Here is a 24,631-nt window from a genome sequence, read left to right on the forward strand (position 1 = left end):
GCATCTTTCTCGTTATTAATATGGCTTAATAATGACTGGCGACCACTCACGGATGCTTTGGGGCTTTGTTTGCTGCTACATAACGACCAGCAGCTACTGTACTATGGTGAAGCTAGTGCGACGTTCGATGCCACTTGTAGTAGGAATGGTACGCAATTGTTAGTACAGTCGCGCCTCGTTAGTAACGTATTGTTATTGTGCAGACATATGCAGCTGTGCGGGGAAAAAAACGTCTCTAAGGAAGAGTCGGTCGGTCTTTGTAGTGCGCTCAAGTCGTTTTACGGCCGTTGTGAGTTAAATCGTCTTAGTAGGGAGCACAAATCGCGTCCTAGCAGGACATCGAACGAACGACAACATTCCAACGTACTTTGTGTGAGAAGCTCTGTCAGACAACGCCCCTTCAAAATAAAGGGTCGCGTGTCTCGGTCTTTATGCCATCATAGAGCCTACGGTCGTTTTATTTTGAAAGTAAGCACAAGAAGTTGTATTCCTCTGCAGTATCGCTTGTCACGCCGTAATCGGGCACCGCGGGTAGTCGCCTCATAAGGAAGTCGAGGCCAAGGGAGGGGGGGCCGTCGGCTTTGGCTAGTTCCAACTCGTGATTTGGGAAAGACGCCGCATACCGGAAGGCTGGGAGTACGTCTTCCTGGCTGAAAACAAAAACACCATGTACTGTTAAAATATCACAGGACAGTCGCCGAGGAACATGGAGCCGACGGCGAGGGAGGGTCCGATTTGCCGTGGCCCCTCTGTCATAGCTCCATCTTAATTGTGGATTATTTGGACGCCTTGGCGCCGCGGAACCTTTTGTTCGTGTTTTTTTTCCTTGGAGACAACCGGGCTTTCCCTGCGCTTCGCCGCCGTTCTTCAGAAATGACAGCACCAGAGTCGGCTCTTCTCATCTCGTAGTCGAGCATTTGTCCACAAATGGACTCCTAGCAGTTGTTTTGTTCCCCCCAATCTTTTGCTTCTTGTACAGCAGCCCAAAGCAGTCATGTTTGCCGTACGCATCGTCACCGCAGACTACTACCTGGCAAGTCCCATCACAGACCTGGACGTGCGTTATTCAGAGTTCAGGAAAAGCGACGTGAAGAGGGTGCCCGTGGTGCGGATCTTTGGAGCAACGCCCGCAGGTCGGTCGATGAATTGTCCGTCTTTTGTCAAACAAGCCACGGTGCTGCATTCGCCTTACACCACGCGGCACGAGACGTGGATCGCGCCAGGGCTGTGGGTTGCACGCGCCCCGACCCCTCCCGCCCCCATCCCCACCACGAGAACGCAAACAACGAAACGAAAGGCGGACTGTGGAACGACTACAGTATTCCACACAGTCATGTCGTTTTCGATCATTTGGGTGCGTGGCGGTTGCACATTGTTGCAAAGCGTGGAGCGCCGTTGCTATCCCGCGCATGCTTTCTGCCTGCAGCGGGGAGACCCCCCCCCTCCCTTTTACGCATTTTACGACGGTTGTCAGTGCTTTTTAATAGGACGTTTTTATTTCCATTGTATGTTGCCATTTCGTTGTACGTGCTCAAAGAGGAGGCATAGCTTGGAATTTCTCGATGCGTGTGTAATTACATGTGTATACATGTACATGTGTTATGTATGCACGTAATATCTGGAAAAGGAGGGTTACAAAAACCAATTTGCATCGGTTTGGTTTTCAAAGATATACTGTATACGAGTGCATCAAATCGAAAGGAATCATTCCACTTGGCAATAAACCATCCTTGAATCGTATGGCACCCCGTGCATGGAAATCTGGATGGACTTGTCTTTAATCGGAAAGATGGACGACCCCGAATATATTAGTCCATGACATCACTTACAGTACTGTCAAGTGAAAATGTGCTTACTGTATATCAACAGTAGTTAGCCTAGGACTAAAAACAACGAGAGGATAATATAACCTAGATGAAATGACAATGTCCTCTTGACTTTCTGAAAATGTCATACGTTTATTTTTGGCTGAAGAGTGCCCAACAATAGCAACATAGCGAAATATAACCGAATATAAACCCCTCTCCCTTTGCTGCTCTATTTTCCCGCACGATAGCTCCGTTCTATCCCAGATCAAATCATTTTCTGTCTGCCGCATCCTGCGTAACCCTTTTGAACAGGTGGCGACTCAGGAATCTGGTCAGAGCATAAACCCGTCTCGCGGTACGCATCCTCAAGAGAATGACCCGACGGATCGGCTCCACAGGGATGAGCACTCTGTGCGCGGAGCGGTCCCGCAAATAATCTTACTTCAAATTATTGCTGCGAGCTTTATCACAATGGATGTTTTCGGAAACTGTGCCCATTTGAATCGAATATGCGCTGACCGACTGGTTAATGAAGCCACGCAAAACTGTGTCGCCACCCCACAGTAGAACACAAGCAATTAAATGATTTTAAAAGGAAAAAACAACCATCACGAAAGACATATTGAGCGTTATTGCTTTAACAAATGGAATGTTTGCGCTGAGCCCTTTACTACTGCTGAATAACTTACTTTGGCTGGTAATAAGGACCTTTTGCATTGAACTGTTCGGAAAGCCTGCAGATGGGGAGGGGGGGGGGTGTGATACCGTAGCAAATATTGGCTAGCACCACAAAGTGCAACAGTGGTTGTTAAAGTCTGTTAGTTCAGGGATTGGCCGCATTTCCAGGGTGTGCCGTTGTTGTCACAGATGTACAGAGCAGGCTAACAAACGTGCCAATGTGGCCGCCATGTTGGCAGGGGCGACAGTCCCCAAAACGTTAATGGAAAGCAGGCACATTAGCTTAGCTTTTCCATTTGCATGCAGCTCAAAGGAAGCATGTCGCATCCATTTTCTTTTCGACATGGCTAAATAAAATCAGGGGCAGTTTATTGCTCATCTGCATGCCACTCTGATCCGGGCCAGACTTCCTTTCCACAATGCGGCGCGATTCAAACGGACGCCAGTCTCTCATGAGAAGATTAAAGGCTTCCACTGATTAAACACACCACACCATCCAGCTGCACAAGTTTAAACATTCTCGCAGTCGTTTTGCTTTTTGGGACTCGGACTCGTCAAGTTGTTACACTTTTGTAAGCGTGATCCCACATGAATGCATTGACTTTGTGTTTGTGGGCCGTCATTCTCCCGTTTTCTTTTCAAAGGGCCCCCGCAGGCGAGATTTTTAACACATAAACTCTTCCTTTTAGATCATCTGCGCTCTCTGGCCTGTGCATCTGCTCCGCACCACGTGGCTTTGGCTGCAATCCCAGACCTCGTACTCGCTTGTCCTTCCATGACCTAAGCCGTGAACACTCCCACCAGTCAATCCGCTCTGTGTAATTCAATGCCCGCGTCCTGTTTTTTTTTGGGGGGGGGGGGGGGGGAACTAGCATCTCGCGTGCGACCAGTTTGAGCATGCCGTGTCCGTACACACTTCTATCCGAAAAGAACAGCAAATTAAAATCGTCAATATCAGCCTTGGAGTTAGTCCGGATGCTGCCCCCGCCCCACGTCCGTGCGTTTGACTTCTCGGATCTCTCGGCCTTTTGCTTTTGTTCTGCTCCGTAGACTCCAACCGGTGATAGCAGGAGGCGCCCCGTTTTGGTTGCTCAAACGTGCGAGAGGGAGAGGAAGTGAATGAGCAGCAGGGAGAGGAATGAAGTGGGGGGCGGGCGGGCTTTGACCCCGGGGGAACCTTTAATGCCATCCAAAGGAATTCTTCATGGATCCTGTAATAGGATAATAGGAAGTTTCAAAAGGACTCCCCTGCTCATTACGACTATAATAATAATAATAATAATACATTTTATTTGTGGGCGCCTTTCTAGAAACTCAAGGACTGTTCCTGTTCCCATTTCTGCTCCGATTGCATTCTCGGGCACCGCCGGGCCGACGCGCTAACCGGTCAACCACCGGCCTGGCCAACTTCAACAATTTAACAAAAAAAAAAAAAAATTGAAATGCATTAGCCCCATTCTGTGCATTCTAGCCGATATTTGCCTTCCGCCTCCAAACATGGTCATGCCGTTTCCTTTCAAAATAAACACCAGCGCACAGCCAAACCGGTGTCCACATAGCACTTTTGGTCCGGGACTGCAATGCAGACCGACGGGTCCGTTTGGATCAAATTTTAATTCCATCGCGACGTACGCAGAGAGTGAGGGTAGGCCGAATTCAAAGCGGGGGGGGGGGATTCTCGCGACTAAAAATAGCATCGCTGCGGTGCGTTTCTGTACATCTGCTGCTAAAAAGGCCATCGCTGAGAGGCGGCTACTTTTGCCCAATGGGATTGTTTCAATTGAAGCCATTGTCGTGTCGGCCCATTGGCCTGTCCTGCTGGCTTGAAGCAACATGTTTACAAGTGGGGCTAGTTCGGCCTTTAGCCTCACCCCCCCCTATCCTCCTCTGCACCCTCCCGCTGTTGCATTCAGCTTCAACGGGGCCTTTCTAATCCTCCAGATGAAATGATTTTTACAGCCCACCAACTCGCATGGCTTAACATTCAGATGGGTGGTCATTAGAGGGGGCAAATGTAGGTGGGGTGCAAGTAAACGGGCGGCGGGTCTTTTGTTCCTTTGAAGCCTTCCAGCTGAATGCTTCCACGGCATCATTCTTTGGACTGACTTTTTTTTTATTGGATCATTCAAAGTCCAACGGGGCTTTGAGATACGAGTTCAAGTTGATCCGTGACTCAAGGCACTTGGATCTCAAATCATCTTTAGCCATTGAAATGAACGGAAATGCCATTCATTCATTTTGGGTAGAGGTGGATGGGGTGGGGGGCTTGAGCGGCTAGCCAGCAGTTTAGCCATTAGCTTAGCTCAGCACACAACGGGGAGCGAGAAGTCTTTTTACAGTTGTCCTAAGTTGCCACGGTAATGGACAGAAATGGATGCTGCGCGATTCAAATAAGGATGCCGCCGCCAATCTGCACAGAGGCTCTTGCGTACGTCCTGCTTGTGCCCGTGGCCAGTGTTTGGCCTAAATGCCCACTTTGATGTTTCACATTTTTGCGCACTGGTTCAGTTGAGGTAACATGGAAACCACGTGCTCCGAGGTCGGAGGTTCCACCTCTGATGCTACGCAAAAGCTGGCAAATGACCCGTTTTACTTTAGCCCCCCGTCGCTTTTCTTTTCTTAATTCCGAGTAACGCCTTTGGGGGACAGTATACGTGGATTGACATAACGCTACGGGTGACCGGCGTCTATTTAATGTCCCGCTGTGCGCTAATCATCCGCCGCCGCTCTGTCGCGCAGGTCAGAAGACGTGTCTCCATCTTCACGGAGTGTTCCCGTACATCTACATTCCGTACGACGGTGACGGCCAGCGGCCGGAAGCGCACCTGCGTCTGGTGGCCTTCAGCATCGACAGAGCGCTCAACGTCGCCATGGGAAACCCCGCTTCCGAGGTCCAGCACATCTTCAAGGTGGTGCTGGTTTCTGGCATGTGAGTAGCCCAACGACGGCGTCGAATCCAACGTTGGCCCGTAAACGCTGCCGATTCTTCTGAGACCTTTGGACTGCGCCGTCCGTCTTCCAGGCCTTTCTATGGTTACCACGCCAAGGAGAAGCGCTTTATGAAGATCTATTTGTACAATCCTCAGATGGTCAAAAGGTAAGCTACGCACGGGACGCGACTACGTTCGGGAATGAGATCTCGCGGGAGCAGCCGAACCGTGAAACTAAACCTGCAACTGTCAAAGAGTCCCAAAAGCAGCAGCAAAAACCACCTTTTTCCCTGCGCTCGGCGTACTCGCCGATATCTTTGAATTGTTAAAACGGACTTGAGCGGCTTCCGCGGTCTCATCGAGAGCGCTCCAACGGCGTCCCGTTTTGACTCCAACCTTGCGTTTCTGGCAGGGTTTGTGAACTGTTGCAGAGCGGAGCGGTGATGAACAAGATCTACCAGCCCCACGAGGGCCACATCCCATACCTGCTGCAGCTTTTCATCGACTACAACCTGTATGGCATGAACCTGTTGAAGCTCGCGGCGGTTAAGTTCCGCCGAGGCAAAAACGAAGGTAGGGGACGACGGTCGGGGGTCTCGGTCCTCCGATTGACCTCCAAATCAATGTCAAACTTTTCAGGGCACGCGCCGGCAGACCCGGACCGGCAGACCCCCGTCGTTCATTCCGGCGACAGTCCCCGCAAGAGCCCGTGTACATCCAAATTCAGCGACAGCACCCTGGGGGGCACCTTTGGCCGCTGGGAAGAGAATTCCATTCCATGGTGGGTCCCAGCTCGCCGCCGCTTGAGGAATAAGTTGAGGAGGGGATCTGGGAACGCCATATTTGAGTTGACTTCCTGTCCGCGCTTTTAAAAATCCATATTTCCCAGGCTTGTTCCTGTTCAAATTGGAATTGCTCTCCGTCGCGGCTTCAACTGTCAAAATCGGGCATCTCCACCATGTCCGTTGGGACTTGTCAAAATGCTGTGCCGTCCGTTTCTTTGCAGCTCCCTCGTCCTGGATGAGGTGGCGAGGCAGAGCACCTGCGAGCTGGAGGTTGACGCCGTCGCCGTGGATGTGCTCAACCGTCTCGAGATTGACAGTAAGCGCGCTCGGGAAAATCAAAAGGGCTCTTTGTCATCAAAATTGCCAAAAGCATAAACCGCGTTCGTCCGGGTCACTTTCTGCACACCCGACCGTTTCCACCAATGAGACGGACGGACAAAGACCAACATTCCCACTTTGGGCAGTCCTCGATCGACACGTGCCAATCGCGTACTTGTCCGCGAAAGTCGGCCCATCGCGATTGAAATTGTAAACGCAGGTTGGCTCGGCGTTAAAGTGGCCGTTTTTTGTTTTTTGTTTGTCCCCGACATTTCTCGCCGACGTGGCGTCACCTGCTCAGATCAAATCGGAAGGAACCCCGGCCTACAAGCAATCTGGGAGGACGAGAAGCAGCGGAGGAGAGAAAAGAACGCAGACTCTCAAATCGAAGCCCCGGAGTCGCAAGGTCAGCATGTTGTGAGCAGAAAAGTCGGAAATACAACGGCTTTTGTCACCAAAGCAGATGCTGTTCTCTTTCCAGCCTTTGACCAAACTCCATTTGGTGTCCGAGTAAGAATCTGAGCTGTGGAAAAACATTTGGAATTGTTTTTCCTTCCGTTTTGCAGAGCGCGCGTTTGCCACTTCAACTGAGAGCGAGCACGTTTTCCTGAAAAGATTCAAGCAGCTTCTGAAGGACAACGACTTTGACGTGTAAGTTCCGCCATCGTCTTGGGCTCGGAACCAATAGTTGGGGATTTCAATCAAAGAAAGCCAAGTATGCCACTCTAGCCACCTAAGCACACAATTTATGCCCCGCGATTGACACTTTGAGGAAACATCGACTGCAGGCTCTCGCATATATTTGGATCCCTCAGTGGAATCAATCAGTGGAGTATCGTGCCCATAAAAAAATCAAACATTGCGATCCACTCCAGATTTCCACCATACGGCGTGACTGCAACGGGTCGAAAGTCTGCTTGGTTTAACAGAGAACTCTGCGCTCCGGCCGGTGATCGGTCAAATGAGGCAAAAACAATTGCAATTGGGCAACATGAACACAAGCAGGCTTTTTGAGCTTCACTTTCCACGAAGACGCCACAATCTGACAGTAATCACGTCACATAACTCACGACATTATTCGTCCCAAACGGCAAACTATGAAGTGAGAAGATGGGCTCTGTACCTGGATGCGTTGAACTTGTTTTGTTGTTAGTCCACCGAGCACTCTTTGGGACGAATTCCTCCTCGGAAAATGTCTCGTCGTTCCTCGCGATATCGCACAGCCGCTCCCGGTTGCCGCTTCCCGGGCCGCGCGTAGCTTGCTGAAAATGGGCCTTGTTGTTTTTCGAGGGTCGCTAGCAAATGTTCGGGAAGCTGCGCTCTCCCGGCCTCAGTCAATTGTTTGGATTTTTCCGCACGCCGCGTCTCGTCGTGCCGACTCGCGTTGTCGTCCTTCGCCGCTAACTAAACGCGCGGCTCGCCTCTGACTTCAGTCGAGCAATGTTGAAAAGTCCGTATTTTCTTGAAACCACGGCCTTTAGCGTCCCTCTTGACATTTTGTGTGTGTGTGTGGGGGTGGGGGGTTCATGGGCGGCCATGACCGTGACGACTTGCCGCTAATGACGCTGATTCGGCCGTCGCACCTGTGCGTAAACGACGCACGCACGCCGTCAACAAATTTCACAGTAAAAGTTGTGCCCCAAAAAATTGAAAGCAGCTTTTATTTTCTTAATTCCAAGCAACTTTTCACAGGACCGACACGCATGATCCCAAATGTTGAAAGTATTGTCCTTTATTTTCTTCAGTCCACGAAAGTGTTGGCGTGCCAATAAGAGCAGCTCGCCCGGGGCGTAAAAAGAACGCTTCTGGTATAGCCGTACACTCATCATTTGTGTTCGGTGGTTTATGCGGACCGGAACGTATGATCGCCCAACATGTTAATCACCGCAGCAGCGTAGTCTCTTGACACCAGGCAGACTTCCTCCCCTCGACACTTTTTTTTAAAAGTCATTAAGCAGACGAATGAAGAGAGAGCCGCTCTCCGGAGCCCTTTCCTCTTGAGGCCTGATAATGAGCCTGGAGTCAAAAGCGCACTTGAAGCGACTTGATGTTCCATTTCATCACTTTCCCTCAATCTACTTTGTCCAAATGTGCTCCTAACCAGGTTGCATGGGGGGCATCAACATGAACACGGTTGTGACTCAATGCAAGACTTTGTTGGGAAGCGTTAGCGAATAATAATTGGAGTCGACAAGCAGTGTGGCCAACGGCCGGTTGTTTTCCGGCCCCTTTTTCTATTCGTACAACGTCTCAAACACAAAGCCAGTTGCACAGCCGCCCGTTTCCTCACACGACACCGACACCGCCCGCGTACACGATCCCGGAGCCTTCAAAAAACGTGAGCGCATGAGCACCTCCGGAAGGTCGTCACGTGATGGCAGCCATTCCTACAGGCATACCGTTGCTATTTCTGTCTTTTTGCCGCTCGCGAGCGATGCACAAATTGGACGTTCCCTTTGTATTCAGGACGCCGGCTTCCCCCGTTAGTGACGACGGAGAGGCTTTCGGCGATCTCACCCTGCATTCGTCTCTCCATTTGACACCGGAGGAAGCGCAGTGCCCACCCGCTTCGGCTGTGGAGGCGCACCGGGACTCCGAGCCAGGTCAAGATGCTGCGCGCTCTTCTTTTCAAAAGTCAAAGATAGTCATGGCCTTCGGTCGCCGAAAAACGCCAGCGCGTCCATTGTAAAAGCGAATACGAGACGTTTGCCATTCACGCCGACGCGAATCCGATTGGTGAGATTTTAATACCTTTCCGTTGCAATTTCCCGTGATTGAGCGCGAATGGTCGCAGAGCATCCGGGAGGTGGGCGTTCTCCTTGCTTTGTGGTGTCGCTTACTTCCGAGATTCTCGCTGTGACTTCCGACGGTCTCCCTAGAAGTTGTGAGCAGTCCAGGCAAGATCCCGGAGGAGGCCCTTGTGGACCAGGAGGCCATTTTGTGTCTCCTGGAGAGCAGTCAGAGCTTCCTAGCGCCCTCTCAGGCATCCAACCGCTCACCTTTAGTAGGTGCGTGAAGAAAACACATTCTTCTCAAATCACATTTTAATCGAATGATGACATTGCTCACTAACCGTCAACGTTGATGTCAAAATGGTCTTTTTGTTGTCACTGTCCAGATAGCAGCCAAGACGGCGCCATGATTGACTTGCTGGCGGGCTTGGCGGACGACGGCGGGACCGCCGGTCTGCCCGCTTCGCAGTCGCGGTCCCTGGCGGGGACCCAAAGCTGCCACTACAACAGCGACGATGAGGAGGCCAAGCCCGAGTTGGACGAGGAAGAGGCGCAGCTCAGCGTGACCATGTCGCAACGATGGGACAGCGAGCCCCTCCAAAGCCCCCCTTTTGCGAGGTGCGGTTGCGCAACGCTGCGCATGAGTGCAATGACCTGGGCTTCATCCGCCATCCTTCCGTGTGCAGCTCTGCCGGCAAGGAGGCGCAGGACGGCGTCGGCGATGAGCATCGGGACTCCGACGACGACGACGACGACATGGAGTGGAGCGCCAACAATTCGTTATTTGCTAACTTGTCCATCCCCCAATTTGACGGGGCGGCGGATGAGAGCAGCGGTAAGACATCTCGAGCCCGCGACGGCCAAACTTTGGAGACTTTTGAAAAGTGACTGGCTGGCGTTTTTGCATGTGGTCCCGTTTCCCCAGATTCGTCCTTAACAGACAGCGGCTCCCGAAGCCAGTCTTCCCTTCTGGTCACCGAGAAGATGATCATGAAAAGAAGTCACCTCCCGGGAGAGAGCGTCCGCCTGGAAGCCCCCTCCTCAGCCAAGATCTTTCCCGAGTGTCAACACCCGGAGCACAGCAGCCCGGAGCACGGCGGCCCGGAGCACGGCGGCCCGGAGCACGGCGGCCCGGTGCACGCGCCGGACAAGGAGCAAGCGCTCGACAAACACTTTCGGTCAAAGAGCGGCCAGGAGAGCGGCAGCGAATGCTCGACAGGCTTCAAAGTGAAGGCCAAAGTTCCTTCCATCCCGCCGGTGGAACACCCCGTCCCCTGCAAAACAATCAGTCAAGCGGAGGCGTCCGCCATCCGCGTGGACGACGAGGACCACGTCGGCCCGCCGTTCGGCTACGACCGGCGAGCGTCGGACGGAGCCGACCTGGAGAGCTTCCAGTTCCACAACGATCAGCTGACAAAAAGACGAAAGAGCGCCGCCGCCGCCGCCGCCGCCGAGACAAACTGCCTGGCCGTCCTTCAGAACCACCGGGCCTTTTCCCTCTGCTACTCGGAGCTGAGGAACCGCCCAACCAAGACGGACCTGGACCTGAGCCAGTCGGAGAGGCGCAGCCCCCTCCTGAGGACCATTTCCTCGGCGCCGCCCACTCTGGAAAGCGAGGCCTTTCCCAACCGTCGGGAGGGCCAGATGAGCAAAGACGGCCCGGAGGGGGGGGATGTGGGCGAGCTGAAAATCCGGTACGAGGACTATCAGGAAAATAAAACGGAAAAGACCATCGGCGCCCAGCAGGAGGCGCACTACAAGTTCTTCCCCAGCATCATTCTCTCCAACTGCCTCAACCGCAAGAAAGCGTTGGGCAAAAAGCCGCCGGATGCCCGCGGCAAAATGGAACGGAGCGCCAATCGTGGGTCCAGGCTCAAATTAAATAAGAAAAGATTGGCGGGGCCCGGCGACAAATCGAACGTGGACGAAAGCTGCGCCTCCGACGGCCGGGTCAGCGTCGGCCGTACCTCGGTCACGCCCGATCGTCCGGGGATCGGGGACACGGAAATGCTGGTCTGCGACCAGAACCCGGTGCGGCCCGAGTCCCTGGTCGGCGAGCCCCTCCGAAAGGAAAACCCAGAGCGGCCGGACGCGGCGGGGCCCTCCCTCGGCAAACTGCCGCAAGCGCCGCCCGCTCGCTCGGCGGAAGCTGAAGATGCGGCGGAAGACGCTTTCGAGCCCCTGCCAGATTTAGCCACCACAGTCACCTGCACCGCGGCTTCGTCCCTGCCGGGCGGCAAATACACGCTGAGGACCAAACGCAAAACGCCCTGCGACGGCGACGGTGAATATTTGGGCGCCGCCGTCAAAGGGCGTGGCAAAGGTTGCAACGGCCACGGCGGGCGGGAGCAGAAACGGCGCAAGAAGGAACCGCCGGTCATCATCAAGTACATCATCATCAACAGGTTCAAAGGAGAGAAAAACATGTTGGTGAAAATGAGCAAAGTCAGCGGCCAAGAGCAGAGGGTGACGCTGACAAAAGACAAGTTGGATCGCTACGGCAAACTGGCGCCCCTGAAGGACTTCTGGCCAAAGGTGCCCGAGTCCACCGCCGTCCGCTTTCCCGTCGCTGAGCCAAAGGCCAAAAAACAAGCCAAAGCAAAGTCCAAAGTCAACTCCTCAAATAAAAAAACACTCGACGGCATTTCCGGACTTCGAGTCGGACAAAGTGAAGATCGGGCAAAAAGATCAAAGGGCTGCGAAAAGCGCCGGCGTTTCCCCGCTTTGCCACACGAGCGGCGGCCGGCGGACTCCACCCACGCCAAGTTGGACGCGACGTCCCCTCGCTCTTGGTCTCCGACAGACCCTCTCATGACTCCAAAGCAACTCCTGAGCACCTTGCGCGATCCGTGTCTCGGTCTTGCGGGACAAACGCCGCCGCCGTCGACCGAAGGAGCTCCGAACGCATTGCGGAGATCAACGGCTCCCATAAGGAGACGCGTGAAGAGAGAGAAAAAAGGCGCCGGAGCTCCTCCAAGACAGCGGAGGAAGGCGCTGGCTTTTGTCCCACAAACAAACACCTCCGAAGACGAGCCCCGAGCCGGACGGCCGTACAAAAAGGAAAATCTGGACGCAAGTCAAGACGTCGGGTCCTCATCCCCGTCTGAAAAGCTGGCAAATCAAGGTGCCGAGCGAGACCAAACGCTCCGGTCTCCGGAACCCAAGTTAGAACGTGGCGGTTGTCAGACCTCCGGCGTGAAGCTCGAGGAGGAGGAGGCGTCTCGGGCACGGCCCCCGCAAGGCGCAAAAGACGCCGGATTCTCAAGAGCAGCCCCCCGACGGCGCAGACCGCTCGCCGGTCTCTCTCGGCCCCCGTGCAGCTCGTCGCTCCTCAAGAAACTTTCCCAAAAGAGTGATGCCGAAGCTCAGCCCGGCGCCCAACGGGGCCAAGCCGGAAAAGCCCCGAGAAAAGCCCGCACGCCCAAAGATAGCAAAGGCGGAATTGGGAAAAGCCATCGGAAGCAGGGCCGGCCCCCGGCGCCGGACGGCCGCCCGCCCCTTCCGTCCGGCGATTTGATGGAAGACGGCGGGCTGTCGCCGGAGCTCCGGCACGACTATTCCTTCGACATCAACGCCATCGATCAGAGCCACTTCTCCAGCCCCTACGGCGGCACCCACTTCGTCCTGACCGATCAAATGTTACCCGTCAAGTTCTTGAGCGACGGCGCTCAGGAGGCGGCCTTTGACAAGAAAGCCGGCGGGCTTTCGGCTTACGGCGAGGAACCCAAACGGGACTCGGACTGGCGCGGGGCCAAGCCCGCCAGCCCCGACCTCTTTGACGGACCCGAGCGCCTCACGTTCACGGACTGGGACAAATTGCGCAACGGCGATTGCGAGTCGTCGTCGTCGTCGTCGGGCGTCGGCTGCCATCCCCTCAGCCCCTTTCAAGACTTTCAGTGCGAAGGGAAAGAGCTCCTCTTTTCGGCTTGCGAGCCCGCCCCCCCGCCGCCTTTGAGCTCCGCGGGCTTCGGCGGCCACGAGGGCTCTCCGGCGGGCCCGCCCCTGGAGGCGACGCCCGGCAGCTCGCCGCGCTCCGTCGCTTCGCTCTCTCAGGTGAGGGCCGGCCAGGCGCCGCGTGGACCAGGGGGAGGAGCCAACATTCTCAAGCCGCTCATGTGCCCTCCGAGCAGGGAGGAGATGGCGGCCACTCTGCTCCACCTGGAGATATCCGAGGCCGCCTTCCAGGAGCCCTTCTGCAGCGATCCCTCCGACGCGCCGGCAAAACCCATGTGAGAAAATATCACATCTCAATTTGACGTATGAAAATGAGGCCATTTTGCGCTCACCTTGCTAACTTCACATTGTGCTTGCGTTTCAAATTTTTCTCCCCCCCCCCTCTAGGGAGGTCGGCGGTCGCAAGCTAGCGGTGGGGACCCGACTGGTCAAGGAGTTGAAAGAATTTGGCGGGGAAGTGTCTTTAGAGGGCCTGCGTTTCTGGAAGACTGCCTTCGCGGCCATGACGCGTTACGCCGCCCCCCCCAGCCCGTCCGCGCCGGCGAGGCGAGATGGGGCCGCGAGCGACCCATCCTCCCCCGCCGGCGACAAGCCACTGGTCCTCCTGCCCTGCAAAACGGCACCCAGCCGCCAACGTGTGCACTTGTGGCTGGAAGCCAGGAAGCAGTTTGAGGCCTTACAAAAGGGGATGCGCCACGCCCAGTTGCTAAAGAAGGCGGAGTCGCCCGCTCCCGACTCGAATGCCGCCCTCCGAACTCCGACGAGAAGGAAGCGGAACCCGTCGCGGAATGCCGACTCTCGGGGGGACGCCGCGGCGCCGAGTCCGCCGTCCGACGAAGCTTCCGTCCAACTGGAAGAGGAGGATGAGCAAGGCGGCTCTCCGGAATCCCCGGAACCGCCCACGTGGCAGCCGCCCTCAGGCGGGTTGCTCGCCAAAAGGCGCGGCGGCCATGGCAGCCCTCCCGGCTGGAAGGAAGAGCGCCTTCGGAGCACGCCGTTGGCGACGAGGCATCTGGAACCCGCATGTAGCAGCACCCCCATGTCCAAAGGTAAGGAGCCATTTTCTTCCTCCCGCTTGAAGCCGCCCGCGTATTGTCCTCATTTGCGCTCCTCCGGCCTCCCCCCACCCCTGTAGAAGACCCCATCGGTGGGAGAATCCAGCATCGGCGGGGAAGCCGAGCGCAAGCGCCGACAAGAGTGTTGCCCGACACGCAGATCAAGGTGAGAGCAAAACATGGGACTTTGCGGAGGATCGGGACCGGGCCGGCCCGCCGCTCATGGATGGCCGTTAAAATGCATTTATGGCTTGGGGGGGGGTGCAAACGCTTCAATGTGCATTTTTGTTTTTTGCACAGAGCCATTTTGCTGCTTTGAACGCTCCAAAGAGAGAGACTTCTCAGATCGAAGGCCCCAGCATCGCCAACTCGTACGGCTTCCAAGTCAGCCTGCAAAACTTGCAGGACGCCAAAGCTCTCCACGAGGTGAGAAAAGCGCTCCGAGCGCCCATCTTGCGCCAAGCGACTCTCGTAAGAGGGAGCGCGCCAACTCCTCCTCTCTTCCGGTTGATATTTGACCTCGGCGACTCAAACGATGACCCGATTGTCTTTTTGTGTCAGGTCCAGCACCTGACGCTCATGGGAATGGAGCTTCACGCGCGAACTCGACGTGACCTCGAAGCCGACCCCGAGTTTGACCCCATATGTGCCTTATTTTACTGCCTGAATTCCGACGCTCCCTTGCCCAATGCGGACGGCTCCCGATTGACGGGCGCCATCGTGGTGCATCGGGACCACGGCGCTCGCGGCCAAGGTGAAATAGTGCCACTCAAATCACCTTTTTTTTGTTTTTTTAACGTTTGTTTGCTAACATTCGGGCGGGCGAATGCATTTTCATCAACTGGGCAGGCCACCGAGGCGCGGCGCCCCTGCTGGTCAGGTCAGGCATCACCGGGCTGCAGGTGAAGTACGCGGCGGATGAGACGACGCTGTTTGAAGAACTGGTGGCCCTCGTGAGAAGGTTTGGGACGAAATATCGAGCGTGGCGCTTTTTCAAATCCTTGTCTCCTCATACGTGAGGTGAAGGTGCTACGGTGCGCTTTTGCAGGTTCGACCCGGACATCCTGTTTGGTTACGAGGTGCAGATGCACTCGTGGGGTTACCTTCTGCAGCGAGCCGCCATTGTTGGGGTCGACCTCTGTCAACAGCTATCGCGTGTGCCGGGTAAGGCGGACCTCGGTTAGCGCTCAGCCACAAAAGACATACGGGCAGAACGAAATTGCGGGGGGGGAGGGGTAGCATACTCATGTCCTCCTCCGCGGACATGAGTATGCTACTGGTGTTCACTACGCTTTTTTTTTAATGCACTGTGTTTCACGGTGTGTATAATAGCAGAGATGTGAGTTGTGAGTTGTGACCTGTGACCTGTGACGCGGTGTCCGTCGGAAAAGCTCCCGCTAAGCGCTTGTCCGGCTGGCTCCTCGTGTGTCCTCAGGTGACTCCAGAGAAAACCGCTTTGCTGCAGAAAGGGACGAGTACGGAGCAGACACGATGACGGAGATCCACGTCATCGGCCGCGTGGTCCTCAACCTGTGGAGGGTCATGAAAACGGAGGTCAGCGTCCCGACATGACTTCTTGCCGCTTTGTTGTACTCGAGTTTGGGCCATTTTCATCTCGGTCCTCCCCTTGCCAGGTGACGCTAAACAACTACACGTATGAGAACGTGGCCTTTCACGTGCTCCACCAGCGCTTCCCCCTGTACAGCCCCCGCACCTTGTCGGACTGGTTTGATCACAACAGCGACCTCTACAGGTTTGGGTTTGACACTGCACACGCCGAAGATTATTTGGAGCGTTTATCCTCGTGAACTACCCCCCCCCCCCTCCCAGCATCCCCACTCCATGATCTAAATGGCCCCCATTGGTTTGGAATGAATTTTTTTAGAAAGTTGCTGTATCGCTCAGCCCTAATAAATCCCAGCTTTGGGTCGCTCTCCAGGATAGATGTTTTATTCCCGTTTTTTTTTTTTGCTTTGCGTTTGTGACAGATGGAAGATGGTGGACCATTATGTGAGCCGAGTGCACGGCACCATGCAACTTCTGCTGCAGCGCGACGTCATTGGCAGAACCAGCGAGCTGGCCAGACTCTTTGGGATTCAGTTCTTCCACGTTCTCACGCGAGGCTCACAGGTACCAAGGCAAAGCTCTCATTTTTTTCTTTAAACCAGGCGGGCATTCACAGTGGCATATCTCCAGTCACCGAGCGGGAGCTCTCTTCTTCTTCTCCCCGCAGTACCGCGTGGAGTCCATGATGTTGCGGGTGGCCAAGCCGCTCAACTACATCGCGGTGACGCCCAGCATGCGGCAACGGGCGCAGCAGCGGGCGCCTCAGTGCCTGCCCCTCATCATGGAGCCCGAGTCGCGCTTTTACAGCAACTCGGTGGTGGTCCTGGACTTCCAGTCGCTCTATCCCTCCATCGTCATCGCGTACAATTACTGCTACTCCACTTGCCTGGGCCACGTGGACGACTTGGGAACGTAAGGACGGGACAGGGGCGGGGCCAAAATCCAAACGCGGCTTCACAACTCTGGCCTTGGCAAGCTTTAAGAGGATGCCTTGTTCGTCGATGCGTCTGTCGCAGGCCAGACGAGTTCAAGTTTGGCTGCACCTCCTTGCGCGTTCCCCCGCAGCTCCTCTACCAGCTCCGAAACGACATCAGCGTGTCGCCCAACGGCGTCGCCTTCGTCAAGGTACGACATCCCACGACTGACATTGATCAAGGTCAATGGACCGCGATTCTCCTCATTGAAGGTGAAATGCGAGTTGCAATTCAGCTTTGGCCCCCCCCCCGGGACAAAACCTTTTCTGTCTCACCTGCAACGTTCTCAAAGCGCCGTCGCCTCACACTCGGGGCCTCTTGCTCTCCTCTTTGCAGTCGTCGGTGCGGAAAGGCGTCCTTCCCAGCATGCTGGAGGAAATCCTGCGCACGCGCATCATGGTCAAGCGCTCGATGAAAGCCTACAAGCAGGAAAAAGCGCTGATGAAGCTGCTGGACGCTCGGCAGCTCGGACTCAAGCTCATCGCCAACGTCACCTTCGGCTACACCGCCGCCAACTACTCTGGACGCATGCCCAGCGTGGAGGTGAGCCCCGAAAGCAGGCATGTCATGGGATGGGGCGAGGGGGGGGGGCATTTGCCGCCAGTCGGAGGTCGCGCGCTATCCGCGCACATCCTCCGCATTGGCGATTGTCCGGATAAGCCGTTGCCAGAGTCGGGCTGGACACATAATTGGGGCTAGCTTAAGCGGCAGTTGCTAGCAGCGAGCCGGAACTAGCCGCTAGCGCAAGCGCGCTGAGAAAGGCCCCACGGAGCAGTCTAGCGCTAAAGCGGCACTTCTAACCCGACGTCATCGGATTGTGTTGGGGGGGGGGGGTCTTCTGCGATTTCAGGTGGGAGACAGCATCATCCACAAAGCTCGAGAAACTTTGGAGAGAGCCATCAAGCTGGTCAATGACACGAAAAAGTGGGGGGCGCGCGTGGTCTACGGAGACACCGACAGGTACTCTCACTTTCTGTCGCCGTCTTGCGCCGAAACGGCGACGTGGGCGATGAAGGGTTTCTCCGCGCGTCAATCGGCAAAATAACACGACGCTTGGTGTCGGCCAGCATGTTCGTCTTGTTGAAAGGCGCCACCAAAGAGCAGGCCTTTAAGATCGGCCAAGAGATGGCCGAGGCGGTGACCGCCACCAACCCCAAGCCGGTCAAGCTGAAATTTGAGAAGGTAACGGATAGCGGCGCGCTCGATTCACGTGCGTGGCGATCGCTGACGAGGGGCGGGTGGGGTGGGGGGGTGCCTCAGGTGTACCTGCCCTGCGTGCTGCAGACAAAGAAGCGCTACGTGGGCTACATGTACGAGAGCCTGGGCCAGAAGGAGCCGCTCTTCGACGCCAAAGGAATCGAGACGGTCCGACGTGACGGCTGCCCCGCCGTTTCCAAGGTAAGCGCGACGCATACACACCTTGTATCCCAAGGTGAAATTCTTGATCGGAAGGATCCTCTTCTGTTCCTCTCGAGATTCTGGAGCGCTCCATCAAGCTACTCTTCGAAACGCGGGACATCAGCCAGGTCAAGCAGTTTGTTCAGCGCCAGTGCGTGAAGGTTCTGGACGGGCGGGCCAGCGTGCAGGACCTCACTTTTGCCAAGGAATACAGAGGCGGCGCCTCGTACCGGCCCGGCGCCTGCGTGCCTGCGCTGGAGCTCACCAGGTGTGTTGTCTTCTTCTGCAGTTTGTCGGGCCCAATCCGACATGCTGTCCTTCGCGGTCGAGGAGCTTCTTTGCATCTGTCGGAAAACACAGGCGCATTTGCATTGGCGTTAGTCATGCCCCCCCGGTCCATGTTGTGCCGCAGGCGCATGATGGCGTACGACCGTCGCCTGGAGCCCCGCGTGGGGGAGCGCGTGCCCTACGTCATCGTGTACGGGATGCCCGGCGTGCCGCTCATCCAGCTCGTCCGCCGGCCCCTGGAGGTGCTGCAGGACCCCGGCCTCCGCCTCAACGCCTCCTATTACATCGCCAAGCAAATCCTGCCCCCGCTGGGCCGCATGTTCCAGCTGATTGGCGTCGACGTGTTCAGCTGGTACCAGGAGCTTCCCAGGGTGAGGCGGCTTAGAGACCGCGGCGCTCCGCCCCCCTCCCGTTTGGCCCTCGAGGCAGGGTCATTAATTGAGAACCAAAGCGCTGTTCTCTGAGTGAGCACACACGCCCCCTGCTGGTGAACTGCCATGTAAACAGTCGCACGACAATTTGGAACTTGATCTCGCGAGACGTGTTGTCGCATCTTGATGAGGCTTCCTACTTACTGTAAACACATTCAAGCTGACGGGTCACACTTCATGCTAGTAAATGACACTTTTTAAAGTGTTCCTGAGTCTCAACAAAGAGACCCGACATGAAACATCCCTTTGGAAAAAAAAAAAAAAAACGTCCCGGCAACATCCCCTTTTCTGTCCAGATCCAGAAGGCCTGGTGCTCATCGGGCGTGGCGAGGAAGGGCACCATTTGGCAGTATTTCACCACGCTCCACTGTCCCGTGTGCGACGAGCTCACCCAGCTGGGCGTGTGCTCGCGCTGCCGGGCGTGGCCCCAGCGCGTGGCCGTCACCCTCCAGCAGGACATCGGGCGGCGAGAGAGAGAACAGGACCGGCTACTGCAGGTACGGACGGCCGCGCGGCGCCGACGCGCGAGCGCCGACGCCTTCTTACCCCGCTCGCCTCTCGCCGGCGTAGATCTGCAAGAACTGCAGCGGCTGCGGCGAGCGGCAGGTGCCGTGCGTGTCGCTGGACTGCCCCGTCCTCCACAAGCTGACGAGGGTGAGCCGGCGGCTCTCCGAGGCGCCGTACCTCCGACGGCTGCTCGACGACTTGTGAGCGCCGCCCGACGTGTCGCGGCTCACTTTGGTGCTAATGGCCGCCGCCGTCATCGTTTGGGTGTTGACTTCCAAACATTTCAACGGTGCTTCTCCTGAACCCCGCCGGGTTGCCATCGTGTCCCGTTACCTGCTCAAGCGTATTTGTTATACAAGTATCGTCTCTTTGGAAGCTCCCTCATAGGGCATCTCTACGTTTCATTCGAGCCGTGCTTATTGTCGATCGCGGCCGTCGTCGGCTGCCGCGGCGCCCCGCCCCCAACCCAACACCAAAAAAAAAAAAAAAAAGTCGGACTCAAATATTCCTCATTTAGTGCCACGGCCGTTCATTCATCAAGTCGATGAGCAACGGCACGTGGGACTCCACTTTAATGTGCACAAGTCGTTTTCCATTTGAAAGTGCTCAAAGGCTGTTTTTGTACATTCTCCTGAGGGACGCCATTTTGATTGTATTCGTGCTCGTTTGAGCTTCTTGCTCGTCTCGGGTGAAATTTGAGATTGTCGTTTTTTTTTTTAACCGGGGACTGTTGCAATACTGTTTTGATAACGTCTATCTGTGCTAAGTACGTTTCAAACTCTGTGCTGTCATCAAACCGTGTGGAGATCCGAATATCTGTTGTTGGTAAAAATGTCAAAAGAAACAAAAAACGCTGTTGCTGTGGGTTGAAATGGATTGAATAAAAAGTTGTCGCATTCAAATGTTTTTGGAAGAATTTGACACTTGGCACAAACGGATGGCATTCAATTTGAGGGCCCGACGCCTTGTTTGGCATTTTCTCTCCCGCTTTGGCCGATGGAAAAGGGACGGACGGAACTTGGCCCCGAGTTGACTTGTAAACAGAAGAAGCGGGTCAGAATCAGGGTGGACGTCCGCACGTCCTTCGTTTTTAATCGCCGGAGACTCAATGAAATCGGCCGCCGCCATCGATGGCTTTCCAAGTCCGAGATCGGTTTGAAGCGGGCGGCCTCTCGTGGCTCAAATCGGGTATTGCAGGTTTTCAGTCTCTCTTGACTCGGTCAGCAAAGAGCAGCAGTTTGCGTCCGGGGGAGTCCCCCACCAGGGAAACGGCGTCGGATGACGAGGCCTCCTTTGCGGGTTCGCTCGTCCGCGTGGCAGAGGAAGCCGCGCCCCCGTCGGCGTTGGGGGAGGAAGAAGCCGACTTAGCGGGCGAAGCGACGAGACTCGTGGCGTCGTCCATTTCAATGACTTCAAAGTCGGCATCGTTCCACCGATCGGCCTCGTTCTCCTCCTCCTCGTCGTCTTCCTCGTCGACGGCTCCCGAATCCAGCAGCGCCCGTCGGAACTCGCCGTCGTTGGGCGGCCCCCTCCCGTGGGCTTTTCCGACCGAGGCCAGCTTGTACATGACCGGAAAGAGGATGGCGGTGAAGGTGGACGCGCCCAGCGACACGTACATCAGCGAGGGCTGTCCGTCCATCTTTCCCAGCAGGAAGCCCACCAGAGCGGGCAAGGCCATCTCGCCCAGGGCGCCGCCCACCACCAAGGCCGCCGCCGAGCGCCCCGTCACGGCCGTGTACTGCTCCAGCCAGGAAATCCCGCCGGGGAAAGTGGAGGACATGGAAGCCCCGTAGAAGGCCGTGCAAATCCACAGCGTGGCTTTGTCCTTGCTGAAGAGGCAGAGGAAGAGGGTGGACAGCGTGCTGCCCGCCAGGCTGAGCAGGATCATGGTGCCCGGGTACACGCGGGACGCCAAGAAGATGGCCAGCCCCCGGCAGGCGGCGAACGTGGCCCAGAATAAGGAATTCAAGCCGGCCGCCTGGGACGCGCTCATTCCGGCAAAATCCTTGGCAAAGGTGAAAATGAAGGTGCCGTAGGCCACCTCGGCGCCCACGTAGGCGAAGAAGAAGAAGAAGAGCAGGGCCACCAGCGCCGCGTGGTGGCGGGCCGCCGGGGGCTCGGCCCGGGACGGACGGCCTTTGTCGCGGGACGCCTCGCCGCCGGCGGAGAGCAGGAAGAACGGGACCGAGGTGAGCAGGACCAACAGGCCGATCACGACGTAGGCCCACATGGAGGTCGGCTCGCCGCCGCCGACCGGCCGGACCGCGGCCCGATCGCCGTCGGCGAAGGGCCGCGTGGCGTCGCTCGCCGCGCCGCCGCCGTGTCGGCCCAACAGCACCTTGGCGATGATTGGCGACGCAAAGGCGCCGGCGGCGAAACTGAAGTGGAGGGCCTGCATGTGGGGTGCGGCCTGCTCGCCCCACGTCTGCAGTATGAGGACGTTCCCACCTGCCGCATAGCAAAACAAAAGCGGTGGGGGGGGGGGGGGGGGGTTCAATCGCGGTCTTTCCGAGGAAACGCGCATTCCAATCAACTCCATGATGCAATCGGAAGCTTCGATTGGACCCAACCAGCCTCGCCCCACATTAGTCAAATTGGAACCGTCCTAAAAAGTGGACTCGCCCAACCAGTTACTATGTCAACAAAACACCGCTTCCGGTTGATTCCGAAAAAAAATAAAACTCATCATCGTGTCGGGGAACGTGGCTGTCGTCCTACCCGTGTCCAGGATCCCCAGCGAGATGCCGATGCCGGACATGAAGCCGGTGAGCAGCAGGGCGTGTTTGCAAAAAGGGATGGCGCACATTCCGCACGAAGTGATCAGCATGGAAAAACCTGCAAGGCCAAAGTGAGCGCTTTAGGGGGGTCGAGGCCGGAAGTGAGCGGGGGCTTACCTAGCAGCAGGTTGGGGTTCAGGCAGTCGAAAAGAACACCCCCCAAAAGCGAGCCGCCGATGAAGCCCGCAGACCGGCCGACGAAGATGTAGGAGATGTTGCTGATGTCCTTCTTCACGTTTGAAGCCAAGTCCTCAAACGTGGGTCCGATAACCGAGATCGCCATCCCCTAAGAGTCAAAAAGGCGCAGGTCGTGATCGGCGAGGTGTGCTTTTTCATGCCTCAATAGCTCCAATTTGAAAGTTCACTTTTACGCAATCTTGATGTCTTCTTACCAGGCCCAGAAAGGATGCGCAGAGTGTCAGGCTGACCACCCGGCGGCCGCACGACGCGCGTCCGCCCCCTCCGGCAACTTTCACCCGGTCGCCGCATCCCGCTTTCGTCTTCCTCTTGGCCGCCTTGAGCGCACTCTTGAGACCGCCTCGCTCGGCGTCCTTCCTCTTGTCAAACAAGGTGTCCTCTTCCTGATCGTCGTCCATGCTGGCGAAGCGGACGTGCTTCTTTTTCACTGCGGCGGACATCGGCGCTCCGCTGTCGTCGTCACTTGACCGGGTCGGGAAATCTCTCGCGGCTGCTACAAGTCGAAGGCCATTTTCATTAGAAATGGCCGAGCGTCGTTCGTCGCCTCTCACTCGGCAGGTAAAGCTCCCTCCTCCGTCGACCGGGCGAAGGCTCCCGAGTCCCGGCTCGTCAGTCATCCTGTCGACGGCGGGGCGGGTGAAGAGGTGACAGCAAAAGAGCACCGCGCCGCCCTGCGTCAGCGAGTTGGAGGTGAATCCCAAGCAAAGATCGTCTATTCAAAGACGACTCCCCCAACTGGGACGACGGCGTACTGCCCTCGTTTGGGGCCGTTGCGTCAAATGAGACCCAATTACGCTTACGAAGTAACCGTCACGAGTATGACAGACATTTTCAATGCATCCGTCGGGAAGTATCTCAAGTAGCAGCGCCACGTGGTATCGAGAGCTCGCGGTATTCATAAACGATCGGAGTGGGAGCTCTTTGGTCCTTTCCCGTTTCGAAATGTATTCGTCCGTGTCTTTGTAGAAACCTGGCGACCTCTCGTGTTTGTTTGAAAGAATGCCGCAAGCTTTTCATCCCCGTGACTTCCATTGGGAAACGGAGCCCAAATTATGCTTTACTCACGCCATGAAGTTGCTCCTGCGGACGAATCAATATTTGTCAACTCTTCCGTCTTTCAGGATTTTTGTTTGCATTTACTGCGAAAGACACACATTTCTGCCACCCAATTGCCCGCAGCGGTTACCTGTTAAGCAGGGACAAAGAAGCAACTCGACACACATGGGTGGATAAAGAAGGAGAAAGTCACAGAAAACGTTTGAACTTTTTCTTCTTTTTTTCCCCCAAACTTCGGCGATATGACAGTTTTCATAAAATCCATTTCACGATGACATTATCCCGCTCCAGACAACATCACAACCATACTTGGAATTTGAGAGGGTATAACCCGGCAAAGCAAATAAAATGTCAACTGAGCATTTTGTCGTAGGTTGGGGGCGACGTAAACGGGACGGAAAGCAGTTGGCTTTATACCCAATCTTGGATCTATACTTGGAAACGCACACACGCACTGTAATGGATAGTTGAAAGTACAAAGAGGACAAAGCATACATCATAAAATGCTCCAAGATCATCAGAAATATGATTTCAAAAGGTGGAAAAGCGCATGTGAGCCCGGACACTTTTTAAAACGTGTTCCGTGGAAAGGCATTTTTTAAAGGCACTTGGAAGTAATCACAGCAGAGAAAAATCAAAACTATTTACATTTGACACTCATCGTCTCTTTGGGCAACACGGATCCTATGTCGAAAGCGTGGGGGGGCAAAATACACTTTTGCACATTCAAAGCGCAGGGCAAAGCGATGGCAGACATAATCAGCAGTTTATAAGCAAGCAAATCTGCGATCGGTCAAAGCAGTGACCAGAATAGAGGCAATTAGGCTCATAAAAGGGAATGATGGAAATATGTCAACACGGCAGATGTGAAAGGCTTCACAAGCTGCATGTCATTCGGACACTAAAACAGGAACGACGCCTCTCAAGGACGGACGCAATGTCAGCATGTGCAGCTCGACACTTTCCACTAGTGAGGTAATGCGCGTCACAGTTCTGTTCAGCAAAACGCAGCAGCCGCCGCCACAACAACAACAACCGTCGTCATCATCATCGTCATCATCATCATCATGTTCGATTGGTACTTGATGCGGGCTTTAGGTTGAGAATGCTCGTCATCAGCAAATGGCAACAAGTTGCAGCATTTGGCACCAGCACGCGCAAATAAATAAAACACCA

General features: G+C 55.6%; 2 protein-coding genes across 4 annotated transcripts; one reads left to right on the forward strand and one right to left on the reverse strand.

Annotated features, from left to right (window-relative positions):
* Positions 1–9: 9 nt before the first annotated feature.
* rev3l (REV3 like, DNA directed polymerase zeta catalytic subunit) lies at positions 10–20,326 on the forward strand. 3 transcript variants are annotated; one of them, XM_052052658.1, is made up of 32 exons: positions 10–1,133; positions 5,226–5,415; positions 5,509–5,583; positions 5,829–5,989; positions 6,056–6,197; positions 6,423–6,517; positions 6,821–6,925; positions 7,086–7,170; positions 8,986–9,122; positions 9,399–9,527; positions 9,638–9,869; positions 9,938–10,086; positions 10,177–13,480; positions 13,593–14,254; positions 14,341–14,426; positions 14,561–14,686; positions 14,822–15,014; positions 15,110–15,221; positions 15,309–15,424; positions 15,696–15,814; positions 15,895–16,013; positions 16,249–16,390; positions 16,494–16,738; positions 16,843–16,951; positions 17,137–17,343; positions 17,651–17,760; positions 17,868–17,982; positions 18,061–18,198; positions 18,276–18,466; positions 18,611–18,857; positions 19,214–19,414; positions 19,488–20,326. In XM_052052658.1, exons 1-32 carry the CDS (start codon positions 995–997, stop codon positions 19,626–19,628), a joined length of 8,322 nt encoding a protein of 2,773 aa, XP_051908618.1. In that variant the 5' UTR covers positions 10–994; the 3' UTR covers positions 19,629–20,326. The 3 variants fall into 3 exon arrangements, with proteins under 3 accessions (XP_051908618.1, XP_051908619.1, XP_051908620.1); XM_052052659.1 differs by having other exon boundaries at positions 14,344–14,426; XM_052052660.1 differs by having other exon boundaries at positions 9,402–9,527.
* On the reverse strand, positions 20,068–24,628 carry mfsd4b (major facilitator superfamily domain containing 4B). The gene is made up of 4 exons (XM_052052677.1): positions 22,594–24,628; positions 22,319–22,487; positions 22,143–22,259; positions 20,068–21,872 (listed from the first exon to the last, which is right to left on the reverse strand). The coding sequence occupies exons 1-4, from the start codon at positions 23,014–23,016 to the stop codon at positions 20,626–20,628; spliced, it is 1,956 nt and encodes a 651-aa protein (XP_051908637.1). The 5' UTR covers positions 23,017–24,628; the 3' UTR covers positions 20,068–20,625.
* Positions 24,629–24,631: the final 3 nt, after the last annotated feature.

Source organism: Hippocampus zosterae, chromosome 19, assembly GCF_025434085.1.
Source record: "Hippocampus zosterae strain Florida chromosome 19, ASM2543408v3, whole genome shotgun sequence".
NCBI classification, from domain to species: Eukaryota; Metazoa; Chordata; class Actinopteri; order Syngnathiformes; family Syngnathidae; genus Hippocampus; species Hippocampus zosterae.

What these genes read in the sequence shown, in the direction of transcription:
- rev3l (XM_052052658.1), top strand. Translation starts at nt 995, where the DNA reads ATGTTTGCCGTACGCATCGTCACCGCAGACTACTACCTGGCAAGTCCC. An exon ending in CTGGTGGCCCTCGTGAGAAG is followed by an intron (nt 15,222 to 15,308) that starts GTTTGGGACGAA and finishes GCGCTTTTGCAG; the next exon opens with GTTCGACCCGGACATCCTGT. An exon ending in GGTACCAGGAGCTTCCCAGG is followed by an intron (nt 18,858 to 19,213) that starts GTGAGGCGGCTT and finishes TTTTCTGTCCAG; the next exon opens with ATCCAGAAGGCCTGGTGCTC.
- mfsd4b (XM_052052677.1), bottom strand. Translation starts at nt 23,016, where the DNA reads ATGACTGACGAGCCGGGACTCGGGAGCCTTCGCCCGGTCGACGGAGGA. An exon ending in GCGCATCCTTTCTGGGCCTG is followed by an intron (nt 22,488 to 22,593) that starts GTAAGAAGACAT and finishes TTTGACTCTTAG; the next exon opens with GGGATGGCGATCTCGGTTAT. An exon ending in GAACCCCAACCTGCTGCTAG is followed by an intron (nt 22,260 to 22,318) that starts GTAAGCCCCCGC and finishes TTGGCCTTGCAG; the next exon opens with GTTTTTCCATGCTGATCACT.